General features: G+C 40.0%; 1 protein-coding gene across 6 annotated transcripts in view; it reads right to left on the bottom strand.

The window, feature by feature from the left end:
• Positions 1-19,417, bottom strand: part of arhgap9 (Rho GTPase activating protein 9) — a 67,576-nt gene that overhangs the window by 28,520 nt on the left and 19,639 nt on the right. For 3 of the 6 annotated variants that reach the window (XM_034687259.1, XM_034687239.1, XM_034687247.1), the window contains 5 exons: positions 15,700-16,038; positions 14,339-14,537; positions 13,655-14,049; positions 6,605-6,856; positions 3,826-3,915 (listed from right to left, as the gene is read on the bottom strand). In XM_034687259.1, the coding sequence (XP_034543150.1) occupies positions 3,826-3,915; positions 6,605-6,856; positions 13,655-14,049; positions 14,339-14,537; positions 15,700-15,921 (1,158 nt within the window). In that variant the 5' untranslated portion in view covers positions 15,922-16,038. Of the gene's footprint in view, positions 1-3,825; positions 3,916-6,604; positions 6,857-13,654; positions 14,050-14,338; positions 14,538-15,699; positions 16,039-17,957; positions 18,036-19,417 lie in introns of those variants that run through there. The other 3 variants (XM_034687275.1, XM_034687267.1, XM_034687256.1) reach the window with 2 other exon arrangements.

Genomic DNA, 19,417 nt, shown 5'->3' with positions numbered 1-19,417 from the left:
TGGTGGCTGACAGGAGTATTGTGGGCAAGCTGTCGTCTCTGATGGACATTTTTTTTCTATATATATTCTTGTTGAAATTCTTGTACCGTACACCTTCTTGTTAGCGGCTGTAACTCCATGAATTTCCCCGTTGTGGGATGAATAAAGGAGTATCTTATCTTATCTTATCTTCTTTCTATCTCTTAATACCCGACTATCTGTGTTGGATATTAGTAGCCTAAATGCACAAACAGAACAACATACTCAAGTAAAGCTCAGTAACAGTTATTTTTTCCTCTTACATTTGCAAACCCTATAAACTGTCACTAAAGGTTCGACTTAACACACCTCCCACCAATATGAGTCAGAGTTAACACCTTAAAGAAACCCTGCTGGACAGAGTGTGAAAACTAGTGTGAAGAAAAGTAAAAATATATCACTCACATTAGAAATGACAGCTATGTTCATCTACTGTCGAACAGAAAAGTTCAAATGCAATCTTGATCTATTCTAAAGTAAGCAGCCTAAAATCCACAAATCAAGGGTGACTGTGTCTTTCTTGAGAAAGTAATTTATACAATATCTTCTTTCATAAGATATATTGATTTTAATAATTCAACATGATGAATAAAACACATTTGGAGAGTTGATGTTCAGTGAAGGTATAGCTGTTTTATATATATTCTTAATCTGCAACAAGCAATAAGATGGTAACTATATGATATCGTATCAGTATCTATCCACCTGCAGAGAATTATCTTGACTTACTGAATTGTTGTGTGGTCTTTAAAACATCAGAAAAATGTCCATTATTAGTTCAAAAAGTTGATTAATTTAAAATATGAAAATTACAGCAATATCAAAAGAAAGAAAAGGTTGCAATGTAATATTTGAGAAATTAAAACATGGGTATCGTTCTTATTTATGACCGTTGATTAAACTTGAGCGGTCAAGCGACAATCAAATTAAATCTCTGCTGATTGAAAAAAGTAATCATTTAAGACCAGTCAACATTTTTTCATAAGTTGATGTGTAGTGTAGTTTTTCCTTTGTGTTTCATGCCTTGGTTCTTCCCCATGTTTAATCTGTTATAAATTATCCTTTGTCCTCCTTATGTTTAGTGATTCATGTCTTGTGTTTTAGTCCTTGTGTATTTTCTTGTGTTTCTTACTTTCTGTATCTTGTTTTATAACTCAGATTTTAGGTGCTGTGAAAATTATTAAATTCCATATAAACCACTTCCTAACTTTTTAAATCATAAGTGGATGCTAAAGAAGCATTTTTGCTATCAGTTTGGCCATTGTTTACTTCCACTTTCTGAAACAGGAATTCAGTGACGTCTGGCTCAGCGTACTGAAACACAGATTGAACAGAACAGTCCAACTACATACTAAATTCAAACGCAGTATGTAGTAGGAAGTACCTACGGCCTTCCTCATTAGTAGGTAGTATGTAGCAGGCTGATTCGAAAACAGCCAGTGTATGTCTTTCCTGTGTTGGATCTTTGTATGGCTGTTTTCAAAACTGCCTACTATGCTAGCAGTATGTACTGATTTGGCCAAAATTCAGTATGTAGTATGTAGTATTTGAAAAAGAGCTAAATCTGCAGTATGCGAAAACTACCCTGATGTCGTCCTGATTCGGGAAAATGTCTGAGTATGCATCGGACAAGTCTCCCTCCAGTACTGTTTCCCACAATGCACAGCACTTCTGAAACCGGAAATCAAGTGACGTCTGGCTCAGCATACTGCACAACAGATCTAACAGAACAGTCATTCTACATACTACCTTCAAACGCAGTATGTAGTAGGCAGTACCGACTGCCTACTACAGTACATTCATAGGTAGTGTGTAGCAGATCGTTTCGAAAACAGCCATGGACTTTTTGGATTTAGTTCTTTAGACATTTCAGTAGTTTAATTTGTACCTTTTTGTTCCTTTGTTTTTTAAAAACCATTTTAATTTAAAATCTGCACTTGGGTCCTCCTTCAGTCTTGCCCCCAACATGACGAATTTCACATGTTGAGTAGAAATACACATTTTACCTTTTTTAAATTATGCTGTTAAACATAAATAACAGTAGAGGTAATTTACTACTACCTGAAAGCGGTATTTTAAGCACATTGTGTAAATTCTCTTTTGCAAACTGTGCAAACATGTAAAAAAAGAATTAAATGAAATGAAATAAATGAAGAATAAAACTCCAGGCTGCATACGTCTGTGAGTTCACAGGTAAAATAGTTCGCTCAGGTTTTAACACCTGGGTCATTAAATGTGGCATACAGTTTGCATTATCTATCACAGCTGAAGTTCCTGTAGGGTAAAACATGTTCCAGAGAACAAATAGTGACACATATAGGTCAGCAGAATGCATCTTGAGCTGACTTGATGGGGAATCACTGCTTTCATCATGTGGGTATTTTTTTGATGAGCAACATTAAATTTGAAACACTGACGCAATGCTGAGGCAACACAACCCTGAGATGCAAAATGCTTATCTCTAACAATCTGGATCATGCAGCTTGCGTGGTTTTATAGCGTAAATGTCGTCACTGATTTAGTGAACAGGTCAATTCCAGTCTGTTTTGTACATTCCCAAATCTGGAAATAACAGATGTACTTCCTCTTGTTCAGCACATTTAAAAAGGTGAAATGAATGAATAAGTGGAAGTTTTTGTCTGTGAATGCATCTGTGATGTCAGCTGCTGATTTCAGTCTCGGCGAGTGGTTTAATTTTAGAAATGTTTTGTAATGATCTGGATTTAAAAACCCTTCTCCGTCTCTCTCTGTGTGGCTCTAATGGCTCCTGCTCATCTGCATCAGATCAGGAGGCGTACCCTTGTTCTTTCCTCCAGGGATTAGCCCCACAAACACAACATCTGAGAGCAAGTGTGCGTCAGGAGGCTGGAGATAAATAAAAAAATGAGGCAGCGAGTCAGTCAGCAAACTTAAAAAGATACAATCCCCTCTTTAATTTGGCCTCTCTCAGCATTTCTCTGTGCTCTAATCTTGAACACGGCGCTGGTCTGGACTCTGCGTGCACTGTGGGTAACACTGACTATGGATCAGCATGTATAGGCATGTGTGTGTTTTATCTCAGTATGGTTTGCTTTGTGCACAAACACTAAAGCACAGCAGTTTACAGTTCCTCTCATTCATCCTTCATCAAAGTTGTTCAGAACAAAGCGAAAGTCCTTGATGAACTTATAGGGAAGACTGTCTGGGCAGAACAGTCCCATAAACTGACACACCTGGGTTCATTCAACAGAAAAGCTCCACCCTCATAAACTCCTGTTTGTATAGAGACAGTTTTTTTGATAAGAACATGTGACACCCAGTCCAATATGAATCCAATCCCATTGCTCAGCTGTATGTATGAAACACCGAAGAACACACCTCAATGATGCTTACAAAAATAAAGTTGTACTGAAAACCACCAAGACTAAGACAAAGCCATGACCAAGATCAGAGGCTATTTAAAGTAAAGCCAACAAGGCAAAGGCAGGACCAAGACTTAGAGATTGAAACCATGTCAAGACCAATACTAGACCAGTTTCAGTCCCATAATGTATCACATGCAATAACTACAAAATCCTCCTATTAATCTGAGAGATCCACAGTACCATAAAATCACCTGGAGTTTATTATGCAAGTATAAACCCATTTGCAATTTAGTCAAATCACATCTCAGCTTAGTTTCCTCATGCCAGACACTCACATCCACTGCAGCATGAAAGGTGCATCAATGTGGGAAAAGGTACAAATCCAGTACCCAGTTGCTAAATAGCACAGAAAGTCATCAGGGAGACTGAGTGTGAGTGAATTTTACAGGTACAGTGGTTTTACCCTGTGCATAGTTCCATTGCCAGCGTCAGCAAGTGGTAGCGACAGATGGTTAGTTTCCCTGTGTAACGTCTGCGATTGAACTGCACTGCCCTGTGAGAGGAAAATAAAAAAATAAAAACACAGGCTGTGAAAAAGATAAGGGCTTACATAAATGATTGGCGTATAACCACTGCCTCTCTCATGCAATTCTGTTGAGTCCATGTTTTTGATAGAATAAATAAAAACTGAACATGAGTTTTATGATAGTGAGCTATTTGATTGTATTTGCACTACTTATCATTTTATACGTTTGTGTTGTTTTGTCAGTTTTCTGTAGATTGAATTCAGTACTCTCAAAGCTCAAGAATTACAGTTGTCTTTCTGTATTAGTAATATACTTAGTTGGGTACTGTGTAATATTTATACAACCTTGACTAGTAGAAAATTGTGGGAAAAAATGCTATATATATATTTTTTTTTTTGATAGTTCAGCCAGACAATTCCTTTTTACTTAAGGTAAAGTTTACTGCAGCACAGTATTGTGTTTGGCGTATGGCAGGGGTGTCAAACATATGGCCTGCAAGAGGTTCCAATCCAGCCCGGGGATGACTTCCCAAAGTGAAACAATAACAGAGGAGACATTAGCTACACTTTTTCAATAAAGTAACTGCTATTTCAGATTTGTCCTCTGGGGGTCACATACAATTATAGTGCTGATGGAGCGCACCTGAACGGCTCTCCAGGAGAATATTTGCAGTTTGCATAACCCAGTGGAAATTCATAGACTTTTCAAAACACTTCAAGATCCTATCAACACTAAAGTTTTCGTATATGTAAACTTGTGACAGCAGGGATCCACCATTTTCGAAAAATGGAGCCACATATCATGAGCATGCCTGCCATACATATGCGTACGTTATAAGGTCCCACTATGAGACTCATCATGGGGAAAAATACAACAGCTGTATTTCTAAAAAGATAGTTCATGTAATGTGAACATTTTCAGAATGTACATTTTTGCACTAAAACAAAGGGAACAATTTTGAGTTGTCCATCTCTATAGGTTACTATGTTATTATTTTACTGGTCCAGCCCACTTGAGATCAAATTGGGCTCTATGTGGCCCCTGAAATGAAATGAGTCTGACACCCCTGGTGTATGGGTTCCGAACCTCATTACACCTCTTAGATTATTTAAATGCAGACATTGAGGAGTAATGAGATAGGACTAACCCCCCGGAGCCCGCAAGTGGATGCTGGGGAGGAGGTGGGGTCGAAGTTTGCACACAGCACTGAGCAGGACAGCAGGAGCACTAGCAAAGCAGAGGCAGAGACAGGGAGACTTGCAGCTTAAATAGACCGCCAAATGAGAGGATGCTTGATCAGCTGATAGGGAGGATGACGTGTCAGTATGAATCAGTGCAGCTCGAGTTGTCTGCCTGAACTAGCTTGCATGCAGCGTTCCATTAACATTAGTAGATTAATAGTGCTATAAAATCTGCAAGTAGCAAGTCCTTTGTTGTTGTTTTGCAAAGTTAATTTTTGGCCTTTTGCGCCTTTATAGAGAGGATAGGATGGTGGATAGAGTAGAATCTGGAAGAGAGAGTGTGGAAAGACATGCAGTAAAGGGCTGCCCGGTGATATCAAACCTGGCTGCCAACCTTGAGGACTATCGTCTCTAACTACACTGTGTTATGAAGATGACTTCTCAGAAGTTAACAGTGATTGTCAACTGGTTGACCAGCAACAGCTGAGGTCTCTAACTCCCCAAAAAAGAGTAAGTCCTTATTTACTTTGCTTTTTCCTACAGAACACACATACAAACAAGGTGTAACTTGTTACTTAGCAAGCTTTATTGGTTCTTTTGAGGGTTCCTGTTTTTGTGTCAAACTTTGCTAATCGTCTCATGGCTGTACCTCCAGGCAAGAAAATGAATAAGTTAGTGAGGCTTAAGATAAGGTGGGCGATGCATCCCCACCTCCTCTGTACGGTACGACGGGTGCCTACATCACAAACATTTAAAGCGAGATTCTTGTTGACCTCACACCCTCTCTGCTAACCAATACACACATTCAGGTTATTAATACGACGGCCAAGGTCATGCGTTGGTTTGAAGCAAACATTCACAGCTATGCAAAGTTGAATAACAACTAGAAGTTGTATTTGTTGGCAGAGCTGTCAATCATGGCATTATACTTCATTATCATGACATTATATAACTAATTCAAATCTTAAAAAAAGAAGATTACTTGGACACATACAAATAATCATGAGTCCACTTAGTAGACAAACTCCTTTGACATGACTTCAACTGCTTGTCAGCTAGTAGGGGCAGCTCTGAATCCTTTAGTTTCACTTTTGGAGAGCTGTCATGGTGTCCAGTTTTTCAACCAGTCTGTCCATATGAATGACATTTCCAACTTTCTACGTAATTTTAAACAAGTGTAAAGTTCAATGTGACTCCATGGTAGATATTTTAAGTAAATGCCACTCAGGCTCATAGATGAGTCCCCCCACGTTCTCTACTCTTCACCTTCCAGCTGTCCTGTGATCACTGTGTGTGCAGCCTTCAGCGCATCACTTCATGTCTGAATAAAGAGAAAATATGTGAGCCAGGTGCTCATCTTTAGGTTCTCTGAAGTTTTTCAGCTGAAAAGGTGCCTTTTAGTGCTGAAACAGTCGAACTTTGTGAGAATACAAATGAGCAGACTCCTGACCCTTTTTTCTCCTTTCCTTTCTCTCCCTAAAAGAGAGAAAAGTCAGGAGTAATGAATGAACAGAGACACTGTGGGAGGTATAACCTTGTTGGTGGTTTGTCCACGTGCCCGACGAGGGGGTTTCCAGGACCTCTCCTTGGTGACTGTGTTGATGTAGTAGCTTCTCCCTGTGGATGGGTCTGAGTACTGCTCCCACAGGTCCAGGACCTGGAGAGGCTGCTGATCTGGGACTGGGCTGGGAGGGTCGAGCTGGGAAAGACGTTTCTCCGGCTGCATTTCGGTGTAAAGAGGGGAGTCCTGCCAGGACAGCTGGGACAGATACGACTCTGTGGGAACCTTACAGGCAGAAAGAGTAAGACGAGATAAAGAGAAAGGAAGAGATGGAGAGCAATAAAGAAGTAGGGAGGAGGAAAAAGCAAGGGGGAACAAGGAGGAAAATAAATGAGACTTGAAGTAACACATGAAGTCTGCAAATATTTTGAATTGATCAGTGTTTTACTTAAAGATGTTCAGAAGCAACTCAATTCTTAAAAAAATGGAGCATCACTTATTTCATTGTCAAATTGGTTTGCAGAGAGTGGCTAAATATAGAAGAGCTAGCACCGCCACCCTTAAGCCCCTTTTGCAGGTTAATGTACCCATGTGCGTACTGGTTACACATTGCTCTGGACATGTGGTTGTATGCCAGTTTATCCATAATCAGCCAACCATTTCTACACCATCTTTTAGATATAAATACTGCCAAACTGCACCCTGATGCAAAATGCCATCTGTCAATTGTGCAGGTTTACAGCTGGGTAGTAGAGCATTACATCTGTGGCATTAACCATTAACCAGAGCTACAGTCCCGGCTAGTGATGGGTTCCTGCACTACAGCTTAGTCACTTGTTGCCAAAACATCAAAATACATAAATAAGCCTCACAGTTTCACTTTATCCCCCTTTGTAAGTCTAAACATGGGCACTGTAGGTACGTGTAACTCTCAGTATCTACCATAGACTATATAAAATATGGACGTAGGATCTGTGACGGCACCCATCTGTTTCTGAAGAGCTGTTTGAGGCAAATCATCGGCGGCATTCATATTGCTGCTGTCGAGCCAGTATGACATAAAGAGGCAGAGTTTAAACCTCCAAGCCAACAGCTACAGTGTTCCCGTAGTCAGCTGTGCCTCTCATTGGAGGACTCGTAATCTCAATATCTTTGAAATAGCTGCGTTAGAAAAAAATTCACCCCCCTCACAGTGTGAGCCGATCGATAAATGAGCTATCCAGACTACACTCATCTATTGTATCAGGCTGTAAACATGTTAATTTCTGCTGTAAAGATCAGCATTTTTGAATCTATGTGTATGTGACTTCTGGTACTTCCGGAGCCAGCCTCAAGCGGACCCTCGATGAAGTGCAGTTTTTAGTACTTCCGCATTGGACTCATATTTTTAGACCGGAGGTTGCCGCTTGGTATCTACATGATCTGTAATTTTCAGTTCCAAACTCAAGTTTTCACAACTCCGGAGCAATTCACTTTTAGCAAAAGAGACTCCAATGTAAGGGAAAGGGAATTTATTTGGGATTCATTTTAGCTGTTAAACAACATTCATTTAGTGTACGTATGCTGGGTTGTGTATGTGTTACAGTTATTCTTAGCATTTTACTGCACAGAAGAATATTTTGCACAAAGCCCTATCAACACAGAGGCATTCATTTAGTCTAATTTTGTCTCATCTCACAAAAGGCTTAAACCAATCATTGTATGTGGGATTTGCATGAAAAAATAATCTAACAGCTTTATCTTTAAATGACCTGGAGTTAATTAATGCTCATTGTTTTGTATTAGTATAGGGCGTGCATATGCTCATACTTGCATGTTTGCCCATATGGCTTTGTAAGTGTGTTTTTGCAACCTTTAAGGATTATTCCTTTTCCGAATTAGGGTTCAAGTGATAAGGCAGTCTGTCATGTGCTCTATAGAATGAGAATCAGGCAGCAGTGCCTTGACTCAAAGTGGAGACAGAAATCACAAAACAAGAAAGAGAAAAAATAAATAAATCCCTCCGCCTCTCACTATAGAATAACCCATCAGACCGTGGATTAAGTCGGAGCTTATGGAAACGCACATGCTCACCCAGAGAGAGAGAAATAAAGCTACAGACAAAGAGAGGACATTTGCAAATCCAATGAAATGAATTGAAAATATATGCATGTGAGATCATCTTTCTACTTAATATAGCTGAGACATAATTCACTAACTGATTGACTGGCTTGCTGGATGATCCGTGTTACATAACATGAAGTCATTTCAGATAATGACTGAGGGAACATGGAGTGTATGCATGCAGGTGTGTACTTCTATGTGTGTGAGGCACGTGTAAGAGAGGATGTAGTTGTAGTTCACTCCAGGGGGGCAGCGCTGAGTCTTGAGCTAAGCTGGAGCTCCCTGTGCTACCGTTTCCTGCTGCTCACCTCAGCGGTTTAAATGAAACCCCTAACTGCTCTCAACACATTCAAATGAGGTCATGACTGAAACTAAACATGCTCTGAAAATTACTTTTACATAACTCTGATATATGTAACTTGATTTGTAACTAAATGAGAGTGCAAAGCATTACTGATTTAGAGAACATGTTTTTTATGATTGTGCATTGATTCCCAAGAGGTCAACTTGTTCAAATCCTGTTACCTTAATCACTATCCTTATCCTATTGATTGAGGTCATTATCATTGCACAAAATAACTCTGAGTCTGGAGATGTTATTGCCCAGTTATATAAAAGTAAGACCCATATCTGATGAAATCCACACACTCTGATGGATTCTGTCCGACTACAGTACTACAAAGTGTCATATGTAGAGCATATCTGATCTCTGGAATGGGACCACTTGATACTTTCTGAATATGGATTTAAGATATTTTTCAGATGTGAATGATGCCGTACTTTGCAACACTTAACGTTTCTGAAATCAGCTCAGTATGCTCCACTGACAAACAGTGATGATACGTGACAGATTTGGTAATACTGAGTCCATATATTTAAATAAATGGCATTGGGGCATATTTAGATATTGTATTCAGTGTGTAGGCAATGTTTGACATAATCTGGACACACTGTATTATATGAGGGACATCCTTCTCAGTATTTATCCTGACATAAAGCTTATCAAATAATCCCTATATATGCTCAAATTTGATCCAGAATCTTGCAAGAATGGAAAAAAAAATCTTCAGATTCTTGGGGTTTTGGCGTTGCTTACAGGCTTCATTTCTCACTACTCAACTCAACTCAACTTTATTTATAGAACACCTTTCATACATAAAAACATGCAGCTCAAAGTGATTCACAGAATAACAGACAGTCAGAAAACAACAGCAATGGTAAAATTATAAAAGGCATGATTATAAATAAAATACTTAAAAATGAAATAAAATCAATGCAGTAAAATCAATAAAATAAGTAATAGTGGAACGAAAAATTTGAAAATAAGGTAGCGTAAACAAGATCAGATGAATACAAGAAATAAATAGATAAATACATAAATAATTAATTTAGATAAATATATGTTAAAGTGATGATTAAAATATTAATAAAAATAATAATGCAGTCCAGTGCTAAAAATAAACTACTCCAAATTAAAAGCTAGATTAAAAAGGTAAGTCTTAAGTTTACTTTTAAAAACACTAGTTTTATATTATATAATTCCAGTTTTGCTTTTATGCTTTTTTTTCTTCCAAATGACGAACATAGAAGCAGCTGAAATGTAATAAAATATAATATGTGTTTCTTTTCCTCTCAAGTTGAAATCAATAACGTAACTTCAAATATTTTAAGCAGGAAAGAAAAAGCTGTTAGGATGAATTTTTCTAATAGTTGTCTAGTTTTGGACTTGTCTAGTCTTTCGAGATGTTTATAGAATCGTGTGAATCATTATGAATTTCCTTTTACGCTAAAATGTGCTGTATAAATAAACTTGCTTCGCCTTGACAAAGAACAACAATGTGTTTTTTCAGCATTGTTCACAACCATTTCCTGTGTGTATTTGTGTGTGTGTGTGTGTGTGTGTGTGTGTGTGTGTGTGTGTGTGTGTGTGTGTGTGTGTGTGTGTGTGAGCATCAGCAGATTTTTAGAAGTATGTCTCAGGAGTTTTTGACTCTTGTACTGTCCTTTAGATGTCAGACTCTTTCTCCTCTATCTGAAGACACAATCAAGTGCTTATTCACCAGTGACACGAGGGACACAGAGAAGCTTTATATGTACAGATGTATATCATTCGTTGATATAAGAGAGGTGGTCAGTGCTGTGTTAAACTAGGTAAACTGTACTGGTATATTGAGTTTGTAATAAAAAAACAGATGTAATGGTTTTGACTTTTAGAATGGTTGAACAATGTAAGGACTTGGTTGTGTTTGACAAATGTGGTGACTTACGAAGAAATGCTAGGGGTCGTGTGGGTGTGTGCTTCACTACTTTGTTTATATATGCTTACATTTATATTTTATATAACATTGTATTTCAGTTCAGTAAAGAAAAAAGAAAAAAGTAGGGTTCAGATCCCCTGATATACATGTATATTGGGACTTACTGTATATTGTATTTCTTTCTTTCCTTTAGTCACTTCGTGTGTTGTACAATATATAGCTGTAAATGTGTCCTATCTAATCCAGCTTTATTTGTACAGCACCATTCATGCATACAAGCATGTAGCCTAAAGGGCTTCACATAGAACAAACAGACAAAAAAATGAGGGTCCAACACCCCAAGCCACCACCCTAAACATCCGTCCCTTTTCTGCAACTGATTTTAAAGCAAGAACTTCCACACAAATATACTTCCAGCTTAGTGGCAACAGTTCAGAGAAAACCTTGAGCCAAACACTGCTCTGGCCCAGCTTGGTTTCCAAAATGTTGTAGAAATTCAACACCACTGACACATGCTACGAAGATCAACAGACTTAGCGATTGAGGTGGGCATTTCTGGAACAACCCTTGAGTGGTGTTTCCTCTTACCTGTGAAACAGACAGTTTCATACATCCATCATTCATTCAAATCTTAAGCTGGAAAGACAGCATATGGCATATCACAAGGCTCAACTCTTGGGGCAGTTCTGTTCTGCCTTAACATGTTTTCATTAGTCCTTATCATTTGTCATCATGGCATTTTATTTCATTGTTACATTGATGACACCCGACTGTATCTCTCCATAAAACCATTTGAATACAAAAAGCTGGCTGCATTTCCTAAATATCAAAAAATGTCTTACAACTAAATTCCCACAAAACAGTGGCACTCATCATTGGCCCTGAGAATATTCAAACTCAGATCCAGCCCTGGCCCCCTTATCCTAAATATTAAGGACACTGTTAAAGTCTTAGGGGTTACATTCCACAGTTAGCTAAGCTTGAATTAAAACACCAAAAAGTTTTTTGCAATTATAACTGAAGAATGTTTTCAAGATCAAGGCAAAGCTATGCTTTGACGACACAGAAAAACTTGTTTATGCTGTTATTTATTCACGCTCAGACTTTAGCATTGCCCTATTTATGTGGCTCAGTACACAAGCTGTAGCCCAACTTCTTATTGTGCAGAACTCTGCAGCCAAGACCAAGACCAAGACAAAACGCACCTTTCACATCACCTCAGTTTGAGCTTTACTGCACGGTTCCTCAAGAAATCTTTTGTAAATTGTACTCATGGCTTACAAGGATTTATATGGTTTAGCACTGGAATATTTAAATGGGATTTTGATGCTTTACTGTCCCAGGCGGCCTGTTAGGTGTTAGATTATGCCTGCTAACCAGGGCTGAGGATGCGATCATCAAAGTGTGGTCAAGCTCCTGCAGCGATTGCACCTTATCTCAGGAACAGACGGTCAGAGGACACTGTTTCCATTTTTACATCCCGTCACCTAAGTCTGACACAATTTCACAGACTTACTTTCATAGCTGATGAGTAATGTTTCAGAGCTCTGGTGTGTATTTTAACTTTAATTTATGGTATTACCTTTTAATCGTTTAATAACTTTGATATGGTCTTTTAACTATACTTCCTTCTGGCTGTTTTTTGTGTCTTTATCTACATTTCTCTCTTTTAACTTGTTTCTGAAAAGCACTTTGTCTTAAAAGGCGTTATACAGAAAAGTAATGTTGTTATTTCTAATGTAGCAATGATAATTGTTTTGGGAAGAAATGCAAGACATTTCTTCATCAGATGTCCATATATCTTTGGGTTATGCGGGGTAATAAGTTTAAATTAAATGTGATAATGAAAAGCTTGTAGTGTTGCTAATTCAGTCCCTTTTATCTCTCAAGTGCAGATGGGTTTTTGCCCCCTTGAAGAATACTTAAACTCCATTTATCATCAGCATCCTCATTGTTGCAGCACTTTAAAAACCAGGCTGCAGAAATGAGCTGTGAGAGAGCGGTATAATGAAAATCTGAGAGTTTTGACCTGAATGTGGCTGCAATAATCCTGCTCACTGGTATTAAAGTCTCACACAAAGACGGTCCTCAGAGAGAGGGAATCAGGGACAGATACAGAGACAGACAGCCAGGACGACAGAATGAGAGAGCGCTGTCATTTCTACTGAGATTCTGCTTATCCATCGTCAGAAGTAACCTTTGTATGCACAGTTCAGCAAAAGTCCTTTTTTGGAGAGATTTGGATACTCAACCGAGGGAGATTTCCCCAGGCTGACAGACAGATAACCTTCAGTTTCTCTTCTTTAATCCTCTCTGATGTAATAAAGGGAGGCTCTGACGTCATTACAATACTATCTTGATTGCTGCTTTGGGAGGATTATTAAGGTCAAGTACAGCCGTAGATCAAATACAACGTCTCTCAATTCAATCACTCTTACTATTGTAAGAATTATGAGTTTCCAGCTCCACCTGAAAACCCTCCTCTGATTGAATGAGGTAAAACAATTTCAATAGTTGTGCTACGATCTATCATTAAAGCTATTACTAGCACAAAAACAAAAAGCTGTTTATGATATTGTTTCAGATATGACCTGTGAATCCGTCGGATTACAGATTTTGCCAACAAGTGGAAGTCAAAATCAATATCATCCAGCACTCCCTTCAAAACAGCCACATGTTTATCCATCTTTGCTCCACATATTTCTGAAAGCTTCTACCGTACCTGAAGATGGTGGTTCCTGCTGGACCCTCCCACCATATCCCACTGGCTGCAGGACTTCTTGGGCACCCTGTGGTTGACGCGACTGCCGAGTCCTCCGCCCACCTCGTCGTACGTGTTCTCCATCAGGTTCTCTGGCAGGTTGCTGGAGCTCTGGCTTCGAGTTATCATGGGCACCACCCTGGGGTTTCTTGGGACTGCGTCTGGTGCTGGAACTGCGGGGGAGCCGGGGACCATGAGGTGTCCTGATGGAGAGCTTGAAGAGTTTGGGGTAAAGCTGAATCCAGAGAGGGGCAGGGTGGGGAAGCGACCTCCACCCGTGTTTGTATTGCGGTCCGGCCCCTGGAAGGCACTGTTGGAGTTGAGGTTTTCCATGGAGCGGTATAAGGGTTTGTTCACTGAGGGAGGAAGGTGAAAGAGATCCCAGATGAGAGTTTTACAGATAAGTATCTTCTTACATATCTTCTTAATGCATCAATAATCGAGCCCCAGATTCTCTTTCTGCATATCCCAAGACAGCATTGTGAATCAACTGAGAACTACAACACCACACATCTAAATCTGTAAAATCAGCCCTCTCTAAAAAGGCTGGTTAACTCTCTTTAATGCATCATGCCCATCAAACAAATACAGTTCTACTTATATTACAGAATGAAACAAGTTCTCCATCCTCTCCTCTGTCTTCACCTTGATGCTGCTCACTATAGATGGTCCCTGTTGGACCGGGACTGAGGGACACTCTGGGCATGATCCTGAGGTTGGAGTTCAGAGAGGTGGAATTGACGAGGCGCTGCGGCAAGGGCATTGGGGCAATGGGCACCTCTGTCACATAAGTGGCGGGGACATACAGTGGCTTTGTTTTACTGGCTGCCCCGATCCTCCGCACCTGTAAAATAAAAAACAGATTCACCATAAGCATGCTTTTGCTATTTTCTATAATGTTAATCCACTTAGTTCACCGAAGCGTCAACACAGAACACAGCTGAGGCTTGAGGCAGACACGTGTTACGCTGTGGTTTTTCTGACTTGTAACAAACTCAATGAGAAAACAGACAAACATACTATGGACTTAATGTTTTTTCCAAAGAGCCCTGTTGACCCTAAGTCTGTGGCAGGAAAAGGATAGCTGCTTTGGTATTCTATATTCTTTATGTCTTTTAAAAACTCAATTGTGACACAAATGTTGAAGCTTGATTCAGCTCATTTCTCTTTACTGCTGCCTGAAAACAGTAAATAAATAACATTGATGAGTAACATCTTTGCAAAACATTCCTTTACATGTTTCATTAATCCATTGAAAGTAGACCCTGCGGTTTATTCGAGCTGAACCGGCATACACCATCAAACTGCTCTGAGTGCTCCCTTGAGCATTAACTTTGCAACTGAAAATAGTCCCTAGCTACTGCAATATTTACTTCTGTCTGAGTAATCTTTGATGAAAAGTACTGTGCCAAACTGTTTTAAGAATATATCTTTCTTTTTATAAAACTGAAAGTTTGTATTCATGTGTATTTTTAAAACATTTATGTCCTCAAAAAGAACAAACGTGTTTGGGGTGCCGGTTGGCCAAGCAGTCTAAACGCTCGCCCCATATATAGAGGCTTTAGTCCTCATTGCAGCAGTCACTGGTTGGACTCCCATCCACGACCCTTTGCTGCATGTCTTCCCCAACTCTCTACTCCCCATGTTTCCTGTCTCTCTCCAGCTGTCCCATCAATAAAGGCAAAAAAGCCCCAAAATAACCACAACCTGGACAGGTGGTAAAAAGGATTGAAGTACTGTATTCATTGTTTGTCTATTTATGTACAGCACTCTGTTCCGGCTGTGGTCGTTTTAAAGTGCTTTTTAAATAAAGTTGAGTTGAGTTGAGTTGAGTATAAAGTTAACAGCTTTGGTCTGCTTTTAGCTTTGTTAAAAATAACAAAGATACAGAATATGAAAGCCTTTGCATTAATTTCAAATAATGACATTGGACGCAACATCCATATTTCTATAAAATCTTTAAATTCACTGATACAAGACGAACAGAAGATGAGCTGTTTCCTCACCTGCCACCAGTCACTGTTGGTCTTTTTTAGGAGCACGAACCGTTCACCCTCCCTGATGCAGACCTGCCGTCCATCAGCCCCGCGGTAGTTGTAGTCATACTGGGCCTCCAGGACCACAGTGCCGCTGGGAACCCCGCACACCGTCAGCCCCCTGGCGGTCATCGCAGGCGCTGCAGCAGACTGCTGGGACCCCACAGAACGCCTCCAAGTCCCAGACAGCATGACTCCACGCAGTCCCGTTCAGAGAGCACTGCTGGAAGTGTGCTGATAGTGGACACTGGTGATACTGGTCGGGTTAGGACAGGGCAAGTGATGCAGGAGCCAGGACAGAGCCATGATCTGAAACAGCGGAGAAATGGACAGAGAAAGACAAAGGGAGAGAGAGATTAGAGAGGCTGTTTCAGAGAACAATGATATAATACTGAGTGCAGATTTTACAGAGAGAACAGGAATCCTTTTAGAGATCAAAATGAAAGTCTGGGTTAATCTGGGCAAATCAGCAACAAATATGACTACATCACAAACATATTCTGATTTTCTACTCATCTTAATTTGTTGTCAATGTCATAGCTCCCAGCATCTTTAAAAGTGAGGATTTTCTAATTCTTTTTATATTCACATCTTTGTAAAACTAATATCTGGACTGTTGGTTGAACATTACACCAAACCAAAAAAACAATACAGTCTTACTCTTCGTTGGAGCATTACACATAAAGATTGGTATCATTCACATATATGTGAATTTAAATTGATTCTACAGCTGGCAGCCTGTCAGCTGATAGCTTAGCACAAAGGCTGGAAACCCTCTGTCAAACTAAATCAATCTACCAGTACCTTCAATGCACAGTAATCATGCTGGGTCTCGTTTAGAAGAATTAAGAATGAAATATTGACAATGTGCTAAAAATAAGCATGTGATAATACTGTTGAACCAATTGGTTAGCAGGGGGTGGTAGTGGCTCTTTACTCTAGTTGCCACTTTAAAAATGGAGGGAAGACAAAGAAGAAAAAGCAGCAGCAGAAGAAGAAGAAGACAGTCACCAGCTAGCTAGCTAGACTTAACTGTAGGGTGTGGCTGTTACTGCAGAGCAAATTATGTCAGAGGAGATAATAAATAGAAGCAAGGTACTGTAAAAGCACAAAAAAAAGTTTCTTTGCCAGTTTGGGAGTATTGGGGATTTTGTAAAAAAGACGGGGTGTATTTGGACAATGTGTAATACAGAATCAAACACAGAAGAAGACAGGGAGTTGATTAGATGTTTCTGTCACGAGGTGTATGAGGACTCAAAAGTGACAAGTTCACACTTCTGGAACCATATCCTCTCCCTTTGTGCCATAACAACAGTTTCATTGAGACATTTCTGGAAACAGGGAGGAGTGGGTGATCTCCAGTCATACAGGATGCTTTTCTTTGCTGCAATCATTCAAACTTTAAAGCCATAAGCTCTAAAAAATTTTGTCCCAGATCTTTATCAGACTATCCCAAAAAAATGTTATCTGTGATCTGACCTCCCACAAACAAACTGGCCAAACTGGGAATCACATTAAGCCTATTTCAATAGACTTAGAAACTACAGCTGACCTAACCTCTTGCATCACTCTGTGTGTAAATGGGTGCTTCATAGGTCATCAGTGTTGGGGGAAATAAATCTCTTTCGTGTGTGCACTGAAGCCAAACCATGCAGAGGAAAACCAAAACTTGTGTGTTTATCAGGGTAATGACAGTTTTACAAAGTCCCTGCTGTGGCAGAGTGTGACACCGAATGTGACGCTACTGATACTCATATGCCACCCACTCCTCGGTGGATGCAGGGATTTAACTGTACAAGGATATATTCTTTTGATGAGTGATTCCTGTTTCAGCACAACACAGAAATAACTGACTGCTATAGCAAATATTTGCTAACTAATAAAACCATCAATTAAGGGAGTTGAAAGACAAGGAGGGGTAAGAAATTTCACTGCAAATGTTTGTACAAGGCCCCAGTAAACAACTTTTTTCATTGTCGCTTTCATCCTGTTGGAGCTCAGAGACACGTGTGAGTGAATAACTCATGCGTTTGGAGGATGTTAGGAGGAGCACAGTAAACCCAAAATAGCATCTGTCTCCGTCTCTCCACCTGAGCCAGCATCCCCGAGCTAAACCCCTGCTCTACCCAGCCAAGACCCGCTTACATAAGAGAACATCCAACTTTCTGCCAGACACATAGCGATACAGCCTCACACAGAAAAATGCACCCGCCCACCCCCACACGTACACACACATGGAAAGGGGAACATCCCTCGGCACCTAGCAACAGTGTTTCAGTCACAGTCAGACCCAACCCGTATCAGTCTGGATGACAAGAGGAGAGGCGGTAAACAAGAAAGACAACCCTGAAAATGTAAAAAGACACAAAGCATGTAATCACTGAGGAGGTAAAAACGCAGAGCGGAATTATAATTAACACGATTAAAGAGAGAAGAAAAGTTTAAAATCCTTAAATTAACCAAAAAAGTGCAAATAGAGCAGAAAGTCAGGATGGAAAAGTAAGAAGTCGAGAAGCTGAGAGGGTTGAGGAGAGGATGAAGCTGGATGGAGCTGTGAGCCATGTGGAACTGATGTAAGTGAGGGAAGGGTTAGCTGGCTGAACCTTTATAATCCTACTGTTATTAAAGCACAGGAATGAATCTGTGACCCCCACTGCCAAAGAGATTTACAGTGAAATCTCTCTGTACCAGCATATGATTGAGCTGAGGGACAGCCTGCCTGCCTGGCTATACGTAGCTAATACTGGCAGGAAGCTCACTGCTAACATACACTATATGGTTGGCACCAGAATTACTAATACTTTTATTAGTGTAGGAATGCATGAAATATTGGTCAAATGTTGGATCTTTCAATTGCTGTATCTATACTGTAGAGCAGCCCCTCGCCACTAGCTCCAGTTAATGGCTTCTACGCCAAAGCTGTAATGCTCTACTACCTGGTAACAAGCACAGATGACAAATGGCAATGTCTGGCTAAACAAGTCCAACCCCCCGACTGACACAATGTGTAACCAAAACAGGCATGCCAACATTACCCTGCAAGGTTGACCAGGGGCTGATGGTGCTAGCCCTGCTAATTGTAAGTAAATTGTGCTTAATGTGGACTGTATGTTGAGTGTTCTCTTACCTTTAGATTGGTTGGTTAATGGGAATAATTTTTTTTTTAAAGGATTAAGAAATAAGTAACTTCAGAGCATCCCTAATCTTATGGTATTTGTGCTAGCTAGCCTTGAATCTTCTGGTTTGCCCAAGCAGCAACCTCCGGTCTAAAAATATGAGTCCATTGCGGAAGTGCTAAAAACTGTAGTTCATCAAGGATCCGCTTGAGGCTGGCTCCGGAAGTACCGGAAACCACATACACACCAATTCAAAAAAGTCAATCTTTACAGCAGAAATAAACATGTTTACAGCCTGGTACAAAAAATGAGTGTAGTCTGGATTGATCATTTCTCGATCGGCACACACTGTACGGGGGTGAATTTTTTTTCTAACACGGCAATTTCGAAGATATTGAGGTTACGAGTCTTCCAATGAGAGGCACAGCTGACTTGAATGACAGGCGGGAACACTGCAGCTGTTGGCTAGGAGGCTCAAAGCCCGCCTCTTTACGTCACAATCGCTCGACAGCAGCAATATGGCTGCCGCCGCCGATTGGCCTCAAAACAGCGCTTCAGAAACAGATGGGTGA

Source organism: Notolabrus celidotus, chromosome 1, assembly GCF_009762535.1.
Source record: "Notolabrus celidotus isolate fNotCel1 chromosome 1, fNotCel1.pri, whole genome shotgun sequence".
Classification (NCBI taxonomy): domain Eukaryota; kingdom Metazoa; phylum Chordata; class Actinopteri; order Labriformes; family Labridae; genus Notolabrus; species Notolabrus celidotus.
This window is presented reverse-complemented; position numbering and strand designations above follow the sequence as displayed.